Source organism: Homarus americanus, unplaced genomic scaffold (genome assembly GCF_018991925.1).
Source record: "Homarus americanus isolate GMGI-L3 unplaced genomic scaffold, GMGI_Hamer_2.0 scaffold57980, whole genome shotgun sequence".
Classification (NCBI taxonomy): Eukaryota; Metazoa; Arthropoda; class Malacostraca; order Decapoda; family Nephropidae; genus Homarus; species Homarus americanus.
Window position 1 is genome coordinate 5,189,118 of NW_024716703.1, and position 10,562 is coordinate 5,199,679.

Below are 10,562 nucleotides of genomic sequence, written 5' to 3' on the forward strand. Positions count from 1 at the left end.
CATTCAACATAATCAACCGCAAGGCCACACTGTGTAACATCAAGATCAAGTGTCTAAGCTTTGCAAAGTATAGGAACAAACCAGACCTCTATATAACAAGATTCAAGGCCCAAAGAGGTGATACCACCATACATTCAACTGAGGGAACAACGCAGGGGGACCCTGTTGCCATGATAATGTATGTACTAAGCCTATCCATGCTCCAACATACAATAAAATTTGAAAGAACCAAGGTCAAGCAAGTAGGATATGCTAATGACTTTAGTGGAGCAAGAAAAACGGAGGACATCAAAAAGTGGTGAGACCTGGTAACATCACCTGGTCCACAAGTAGGGTACCACCCAAACACCAGCAAGTCCTTCCTCATTTTGAAGCCAGAATATCTTGGCCGGGCTGTAGAGGTGTTCAATGGAAGTGAGGTCAAAATAAATAAGGACGGCCAAAGACATCTACGTGTGGTAATCGGCACGAAATACTTCACGACCGAGTACGCGGCGAGAAAGATAAATGAGTGGGTGAAGGAAATCCAAGCTTTGTCAGACATTGCTAAAACTGAGCTGCATGCGGCGTTTTCTGCATTCACCCACGAAGTCAAGCATCCCTGGAATTACCTGATGGGCACTATCCCTGATATCGGACCCTCCTCCGCCCTCTGGAAGAAGCGTCATTTTATTGCAACTATAGTGAAACACTTTCATTTAACCCCAGAAGAAAGGTCACTCCTTGCATTACCACCGAAACTGAAAAGAATGGGATTGACCAATCCAGAAGAGCTTGCTGCCACCGAACATCAGAACTCAGCCAAGCTCACGGCAGCCCTCACTGAGCACATAATAGTCAGGTGGATACCAACGAATTAAACAAGATTCGAGGGTCAATTGCGACAGAACAGCAGCACATCCAAATTTATAAATTGCAACAACTGGTGCTGCAATTGCCACGGAACTTGAAAATTAAAGTCGCAATAGCGCAGGAGGTGGGTGCCTCGAAGTGGCAAACAATGTTACCGATAAGGGCAAAAGGTTTCAGCCTTAATAAAGAAGATTTTACAGATGCCATTGCTCTTAGGTATGGTTGGCCAGTAGAAGGTTTGCCCACATAATGCGTGTATGGCTTATCCTACGACATTGATCACGCCATGGTGTGCAAGAAAGGGGGTTTCGTATTCATGAAGCTTGACGGAGTAAGGGATCTCACAGCAAATATACAGAAGGAAATCTGCCACGATGTCATGGTGGAACCGACCTTCCTTCCATTGGACGGTGAAAACCTCCACAGGACTTCCAACACATCCAATGAAGCCCGAGTGGACGTCAGCGCTCGAGGATTCTGGACGTGGGGACTGTGTTTTCTTTGACATCAGAATTTTCGACCCAATGGCCGCTTGTCACTGTAACTTGTCTCTTGAGGCTGCGCAAAAGATGAACGAGAGCAACAAGATTAGAGCATAAGGCAAGAAAATTCAGAATGTACAGTCACGTTCAAGATTCTTCGAACACTGCTGGAGACAGCTGGCAACTCAAGGCCGTTTGTTTACTATACTACGTAGTAAAAATTATGAATGAATTTAAAAGTGATCTGTGATTGGTTACTTAGTTCCCCGTTGCTTAATTAATGGTTGGGCTTTGCTGTTTCGCATTATATTATGCCTTTCTGCTAGTATACACTATTAATTTGATTTTAAAATGGATAGAGCAATGAGCCAACCTATATGAATTTATATTTAGATAAATAAACATAAGTAAGAATCGGTAACTATGTTAGAGAACATCATGCATCGGGCACAGCTGTGTGCAGGTTGTTTATGAGGTTGCCTGTTTATCATTAATTTATACTAATATTGTCTTCAAACGTTTAATCCCTTTCGGGTAATTAATCCAGTTGTATGTAAACAAAACTTCTTTCTAAAGACGCTGATTTCTTGCAACACAAACTGCTGTTTTACTTCCCTGTGTGTGCGTGTGCGCATGTGGAGTGTGTGTGTGTGTGTGTGTCAGTCTGTGTCTGTATTTAATAATGACGTTGTTCAATTAAAGGTGATGGTAATTAATCTTACGAACCATCCGTCTGATGGTGTGAATTAGTACTGTAGCTTATGCCTAATAGTTTTACAAGCCATTATCTAGCAATATCATTGTCATTCCAAGACTATGAATATTGCAAGCAGCAAATGGCATTTCTTTCGTTGAGTGACTCTTTGCGCCCCCCCCCCCCCTAAATCCTTGTTACTGACTTGTGTCGATTACGTCATGTTTAGTCTGGTGTCTTTAAAAAAAAAATTATATTTTTTTCCCAAAATGTGTATGATGTATTATAAATTTGTATCTTATTTATTTATTTATTCGTTTATTTTTTATAAATGCGTAAAAAATATAAATATAACGCTCACGTTATTGGCGGGAAGGTGGGGGAGACAGAGGTGTTGTCAGTGCTGACTACCCTTCCACTCCCTCAATTGTAGAAGGACCCTGTCAACATGGAATACCACATGCAGAAAATCACTGAACGTGGAAGAATAATCGGCATGAAAGAAGCTGGGTTTTCACCGACTGAAATTGCACGAGAATTGGGTATTTCTCGGTCAACTGTATATTATTGGATTAAGCGATGGAAAGAGGAGGGAAGTTTAAAGGACCACCACAGGACGGGAATGCCGCGCTGAACAACACCTGCACAAGTTGAAGCCATCCGAAATTTCGCTGAGGCCAACCCCTTCAAGACTTCATTTTTAATAAGAGAGGATCTACAATTAAATATTTTCCCTTTAACAATCAGGCGAAGACTTCACGAAGGAGGCATTCACCATAGAACTCCCGCCACCAAGAAGTTAAATGAGCGACATCGCGAGGGCAGGTTGCAGTTTGCTCGACGGTATGCTAAAGAAGGCTTAGATTTCTGGGGAAGAGTAATATTCACTGACGAAAAAACTTTTTCATCTACCTCTCACGGAAGGTTGCATTGCTGGAGGAGGAACAACACCCGATATGCTAGACAGCATATTTATGAGGAAGCAAGGAGTGGGCATGTGACTTGCAATGTTTGGGGATGGATATATTTGCACGGAGTTGGAGAGCTGACTGACATAAAAGGAATATTCACAGCTGAACAGTATTTAGAAATAATTGAAGAAGTTATGCTTCCCTCGGTGCGTGCATATGCTTTCCCGTTTCCCGAAAACATCATTTTCATGCACGATAGGTGTCCTATCCATACCGCACGGATTGTAACGCGGTGGTTTGCAGAACAAAGAAATGTGCAAATTTTAGACTGGCCAAGTGAAGGTTGTGACATGAACCCTATAGAGAACGTTTGGGGCAATATTGTGAACGTGTGGGAGCCAGCTGAAGAGAGAACCAGGGTGCAGCTACAGGAGCATACACACCGTGAGTGGGAGGTCCTGAGGCGGACACCGCAACTGATACACAATCACGTCGCCTCCGTTCCCAACAGGCTGCAGCAAGTAATCGAGAATGAAGGTGGCTGGACTAAATATTAATGTGTCAGAAATGAATTTCCTATGTAATCAAAGTCACATACTGAATGCATATGAATATCTGTCAAATTGTATAATAAATGTAAAGAAAACAATCTTTTTCTAATATCCCCATTTGTGCAGTATGTATTCAGGATGATTTAAGTCAAACAAATCCTAGCTTTATACTTATAATTATTATGAAAGAGTACAGTATCATATATGATAAATATATTGCATGTGAAATAATTACTATATCTACCACGTTAGTTTTTAGTTTAACAAATTTATTGACAAAGCTTGTAGAACAGTTTACCTATTCTGAGTAATTCAGTCAAGTTTTGACACTGAGGGTGGTCTCACTTCTTACTGCCACGCAGGACAGAGATTCATACACAAAGAAATACAACATATTCATTAACAACTATATATATATATATGTAGGTTAGATTCATGTGGGTAATGTCACTGTTCATTGCCATGCAGGACAGAGGTTCGTACACAAAGAAAGAAAGAAATACATCATATTCATTAGCAGTATATATAGGTCAGTGGTTCACATACATTGGACGTCATATTCTAATTGAAGACAAATCAGTGTGGGCTTGCAAATTTGGGATAAACAGCAAGAATGCCCTCAAGCACCCCCAATTCAATGTAGTAATTACAAAGGTCAACCACAGAAAAAATCAGAGAGGGAGACGGAGACAAAGAAACAACTCTATAACGATACAATTCCTACAATATGTAATGGTCCGATCACAGCTGTCCGATCCGGCTCTTAAAGGCACCTGTGACGAGGAAATTGATCTTTCATATTTCAATCTCATAATCTCATATTTAATAAGTTCATGTCATGCCTTTCACAATATATTTATGTATTCTTGGAGAATGTTTACTGTTGTAACCGCCCAATGAGCGACTGTGGGATAATGAGATCCTTGCCCATAGGACTTGATTGTTCTTTATTTGAGTAGAGTGGGGTTATAAACCATATAAAAACTTACGTGTTTCGGGTCTAATGTAGGACTTATTAGCTCTCTGACTTGTTAGCTCACTGGACGGCTAGAGACTATCTTCTGAACCCCACAAAGAGCGAGTCAGCCCGAGGCGAGGGCCATCTGTTTCATATTTAACACCTCAGCAAAGTTCGTTGTCAACATTCTGGCTCTCTCCTGTCTCCCTTTCTCTCTCTCTATCCCTCTCTTTCTCCCTCTCTTCTAGTTTGTCCTACTGTGGAGTATTTGTATATATTTTTCTCTTTTCAGTTATTATAACAAATGGGAAGAAATCTTAGCCAAAATACCAAACTATGTTACAATGTTACCCCACAATTATTTCATAACTTACAATAATGCTCTAACACTCACGCACACTTGCATAGACACATACACATACGCACGCGCTCGTGAAGAAAGTCGATTTCAACGGAGTCCCTTGCTGTTTTTATTAATTATAGAAAATTATTACATTAATTAATGAAATCTCGTACTGTAGGTGTAGCTAATGCGGTAGCATATGTATTGTATTGCATTGTATCCATTACGATTGTCCTCCGAGTAGACTTAGCTTATATATTTCAAATGACATTTCTTTCGATTATTGCTTGTTTGTCTGCAAAAAACTTGTTTTTAAACTGGTTCATCGGAGGATCTCACTTGAAAGTCTTTCATTTCGTAAAAACTGGGTTGTATCCATTTAATGAAATATAATTTAAACATAAATAAATAGATAAAAATAAAACATTATATATAAATTTCTCTTTCCAGTGCCTCGCAGGGAATGTAAAATAAATTATTTCATTATATAAACTAAATAATACTGTGTCATTTATACAACTGTTTTCACAGACAAGCATTGACACACACACACACACAGGCTAAGGCACACACGCACACACACACACACGCACACACACACACACACACTTACTGGAGGTAGCAGCGATGATTCTGCTTAATCCCACCACGAATTAAAATAGCAGTTTGCGTTGCATGAAATCAGCATCTTTAGAAAGAAATCTGTTTAGCATCGGTTACTAACGACTGGATTAATTAATCGAAATGGCTAAAACGTTTGAAGATAATATTAGTATAAATTAATGATAAACAGACAACCTCATAAACAACCTGCACACAGCTGTGCCCGATGCATGATGTTCTTTAACATACTTACCGATTTTTACTTATGTCTATTTATCTAAATATGATTTCAATAGGTTGGCTCATTGCTCTATCCATTTTAAAATGAAATTAATAATATATACTAGCAGAGAAGTATAATATAATACAAGACAACAAAGCCCAACCATTAATTAAGCAACGGGGAATTAAGTAACCAATCACCGATCACTTTTACATTCATTCATAATATTTACTACGTACTATAGTAAACAAACGGCCTTGAGTTGCCAGCTGTCTCCAGCAGTGTTCGAAGCATCTTGAACGAGACTGTACATCAAGGCAACTTCACTCCTCTGGTGTTCACAGCCTCTTGCGGGATGAGAACAAGTGCAAGACGCTTCTCCGCAAAACTGGCATAGGTGTTATCTGAGCTGAAGCAGCAACCCAGAAGCCACAATGCAGCCATGTTGAGATGTCGACTGCCCTTCTCTCTGTTTGGGTCTGCATTGCTATGCCTCAGGGGAACGAGATCTTCGGCCCCAAAGCAAACATCAGTCGCAGATATTGACTACGAGGCAACAACTAGGGAAGCTACTTTTGTAATAGGATATTTAATCTTAAAGTGATAAAATGAGGGCGAAGGTGTGGCTACTAGGGGAGGCTGGTTGCCAAGTTAAAAAAAGTTGTTTACATGTGTACAGTTGGTGAGTGTTGTTTACAGGTGTACATCTAGTGGGTGTTGTTTACAGGTGTACAGTTGGTGGATGGTGTTTACAGGTGTACAATTGGTGGGTGGTGTTTACAGGTATACAGTTGGTGTACAACAAAGGTTATGATTTGAGGTAAGACTTTTTATTGACTACTATAAATAGCAACGGGTGCATGACTGAGAGGGGCGTTCATCAGTTTTATGCTTACATTTTCTGTAAGCCAAAAACATGAGGTGTCCTCCAAATTTGTTCGCATAGTTCATCGAACAAGAAAAACCATCAAACGTTAAGTAGTTTCCATTTAAAATTCTTACAGGTAAGAAGAAGAGGTTGCGGTTCCTTGATCTTCTGCTGGATTATGCTGAGGACAATCCAGATCTCACTGATGAGAATATCCGGGAGGAAGTGGACACCTTGATGGTGGCTGGATTCCACACCACTTCCTCAGCTCTCAACTGGATCCTATACGTCATTGGTCTTTACCCAGATATACAGGTTGATACCTTTTATGCTTTATGATCTACAAATTAGGACTCATTTTATTTCCAACTTCCACTTCTAGTTTACTCTTTCCAGTCACTCATGTAATAGATTGTATGGTGGCCTGCCATTGGTCGCTATCCTTACTTTATCTGGATGAGTTCAATCAATCCTGAAGATTACCGAGACTCATTTTAAGTTGTTATTGGTTTTCATGAGGCCGAATTCGTCGTAACATCTATGTATCGTCACTGACGAGATATACCTTAGAGGATGCGTTATCAAGTGAACCATTAATATTTTATGGAGAAGATTGTCGGTCCTAACACACTCCCCAGCGGAATGCCACTTAACACTATTGCCCTGTCACATCTAACCTGAACAACAGATAAGGTGATACTTTCTTAACCAGGTAAAAAGTGTTTGGATTGTTTACATTGTAGTATTAATTATGATCATCAACTGAGGGGTCCTACCAGGTATTTTCTTACTTATATGTGATCAAAGTTATCTGTAAGTGAGAGTTCCTTTCAAGCCTCTCGTTAATAAACATCAATTACTCAATCAATCCTGTCAAGAATCATGGAAGTGATGACCAGCTCTCACACTGTACAGGATTTCTCCTATTTAAGGCTAAAGTCAAGGAGGAGATAGATGGTATCTTTGGTAGCAGTGACCGGCCAGTGACTGTAGCTGACTTACGCCAGATGCAGTACTTGGAGAACTGCATCAAAGAAACAATGAGGATATTTCCACCTGTGGCCACGATCTCCAGGGCGATTCAAGAGGAAGTTGTCATAAGTAAACTAACATTTCCTTATTGGTCTATCTTTAAGCACTAAAAATCTTTCATTCCTTGTAAGTGTAAGCAATGGAAATAACAGTCAAAGTGTTCAAGAAAGCACAAACTCCTTCCTTGGCACTATTCAGATTGCATCAGGTTACGTAGAAATCTGAATATGAGTTGTGAGTTTAATCTATCATCTAAGTTCTGAGGGAACCATATGTGGTCTCTTTTTACTAACAATCCATCAATAAAATCTGTTTGTATATTTCATTGAATGTCTGTTGAGCATCAAAGGCTCTATATTAAGGAGTGGTATAATGATATGCTGTCTGTAATTCCTGCAGACAATTACTGCATCCCCGCGGGTACCAGCGTCACTGTCTTCATTTATAAACTTCATCATGACCCTGAACAATTCCCTGACCCCGAGGTGTTTGATCCTGATCGGTTCCTGCCGGAGAACGCCAACAAACGTCACCCTTTTGCCTACATCCCCTTCAGTGCAGGACCCAGGAACTGTATCGGTGAGAGTGGCCATAGTTAATTATATATAACTACTGTATATTACGCCTTTTACAATTAGTTACTAAAGTTGAGTGTTAGGATGAGAGTTTCGTCTACATTAAATGTTGTCTTAACATACTGTACACTATCAAATACATTTATCCTGATATGACAATGTGTGTGTGTGTGTGTGTGTGTGTGTGTGTGTGTGTGTGACTAGTTGAGTTACCCGGGATGAGGGACAGGAGAAAGTGTATGACCACCGGGTCTTAGGCCATAAGCACCTCCCTATCAAATTACGGGTCTCTGTCTTCAATACTGTCATCATTTAATCTAAAGGTAATGTTCCTCTTAACCAATGAGCCGTGCAGCAGTGGTCTATGATAGATTTCACTTTATGGTCTATATAAACAATCCACCCAAACAGGTTCAAGGAATAGCCGCTTTCAGCCTCTCAGCTTTGGTGATTTCAGCGTCATATAGTACAGTACAGTTTCTAAATTGTTGAGTTTTATGATCTATTTGCAATATCTAGTTTCTACTTGTATATGCCGCCAGGTCAGAAGTTGGCGATGATGGAGATGAAGACGGTGGTATGCATCTTGTTGAGGAGGTTCCGGGTTGAGAGTCAAGTACCCAGGGAGAACATCGAGATCATTTCCACGGTTGTTCTTCAACCTAAAAATGGCAACATCCTCAAGCTCTTCCCAAGGGAGAAACTTATCTAACATTCTATTTTTCCTCATATAATGTCTCCTAGTCTGTAAGGTACTAGCAAGCTGTATCAAAGCTGTCTTCAGTAATATTACGTAGCTTTTTTTTTTTTTTTAAGGGGATTAGCCCACCCGGGCACAGGTCATTGACCCACATCAGGACCTGGGGGGCGATAATGTAATAATAATAATAATAATAATAATAATAATAATAATAATAATAATAATAATAATAATAATAATAATAATAATAATAATAATAATAATAATAAAGAAATACAAAAATGAAAAAAAGATCCAAAGTGTTTAACAATATATGTATGTTGTGTTGTCAATAGTAAGTGAAACAATTGAGACCCTGCAATTGTGTGTAAATGAGGCAGAAAGCCAGATCAGCAACTTGAGACTTGGTCCCAATTTTTTTGATGCTATATGGCAGCAGGGTCTACCATTAGACAACACATTATGCTTCCAATATCTTCCCAGGCGATAGTACCTCCCTGTTTGATAGCTGCCTACTACCTACTACCTACAAATACCTCCTCGTGTTCTGAGGGAGTGTGCTGAAATTCTGGCCCCTGTGCCTGCTCGCTTCTTTCGCCTTTGCCTCAAAACCCAAACTTTTCCTTCTTCTTGAAAGCATGCCTCGTTTCAGCCCATCCCGAAGAAGGGTGACCATTCTAATCCCTCTAACTATCGCCCTATTGCCCTTACTTCATCCCTCTCTAAGATTTTCGAAACTATCTTAAACTCTCATTTCCTCCGTCACCTTGAACGCCTTTCTCTTTTGTCGGATCACCAGTATGGCTTTCGCCAGGCGAGATCTACTGGTGATCTGCTCTCCTACTGCACCCATCTTTGGTCATCCTTTCTTAGGGATTATAGGGAAACTTTCGTCGCGGCCCTCGACATCTCTAAAGCAGTTGCTAGGGTATGGCACAAGTCTTTGCTTTCTACGCTTCCCTCTTATGGTTTCTCTCCCCTACTGTGGTGCCCCACAAGGTTCTGTTCTTTCACCTACTCTCTTCCTTCTTTTTATCAATGATTTACTTCACACTACGACTAATTCTATCTATATTTACGCTGATGATTCTACTTTACATTCTTTTTCAAAATTTTCCCTTCTCAAATTAGATCTGTTTCTAGAGCTGATATCATTTCATCTATCAATGCGGTTCTGTGCAGCATCTCCGAATGGGGAGCTAGAAATTTGGTTAAATTCAATAGTAATAAAACACAGTATTTAGTAATTACACTTTCCAAAATAGAAGATCTCCCACCAATCACATTTCAGGATGCAATCATTCTGCCAAATTCTAAAATATATACGCTAAGCCTCACCATTTCCACAACATTGTTAACGATGCCTCCCGAAATCTGTACAGTTGCTTCAAGTTTATAAGGGATTCATTTGTCCTAACTTGGAGTACTGCTCTCAAATCTGGGGTGGCTCTTCTTCTGTCCAACTGTTAGATAGGGTGGAATCAGAGGCATTTCGTCTAATTAACTCTTCTCCTTTAGTTGATAATCTCTCTTCCCTTTCTCTTCTCCGCAATATTGTTTCACTCACTCTTTTTTACTGGTACTTTAACGGGCAATGTTCAGTGGATTTGGCATCCTGTCTACCGCTGGCAAGGCCGTGGGATCGTAACACTCGTCTTGTTCGCGGTGCCCACCATTCCTGTGTGGATGTCGGTCACACTAGAATAACCCGTTGTAGTACATCCTTCTTTCCTCACACAGCCAAACTCCTTCAGTCATGTACTCTCTTCC

The 10,562-nt window shown here is 40.1% G+C and overlaps 1 protein-coding gene across 2 annotated transcripts in view; it reads left to right on the forward strand.

Moving 5' to 3' along the window:
* The window catches only part of LOC121858270 (cytochrome P450 4C1-like), a 73,953-nt gene extending 64,995 nt beyond the window's left edge, over positions 1 to 8,958 (forward strand). For both annotated transcript variants that reach the window (XM_042354579.1, XM_042354580.1), the window contains exons 9-12: positions 6,622 to 6,800; positions 7,418 to 7,586; positions 7,917 to 8,096; positions 8,635 to 8,958. In XM_042354579.1, coding sequence (XP_042210513.1) covers positions 6,622 to 6,800; positions 7,418 to 7,586; positions 7,917 to 8,096; positions 8,635 to 8,804 — 698 coding nt within the window. In that variant the 3' untranslated portion in view covers positions 8,805 to 8,958. The remainder of the gene's footprint in view (positions 1 to 6,621; positions 6,801 to 7,417; positions 7,587 to 7,916; positions 8,097 to 8,634) is intronic.
* The last annotated feature ends 1,604 nt before the right edge of the window (positions 8,959 to 10,562 follow it).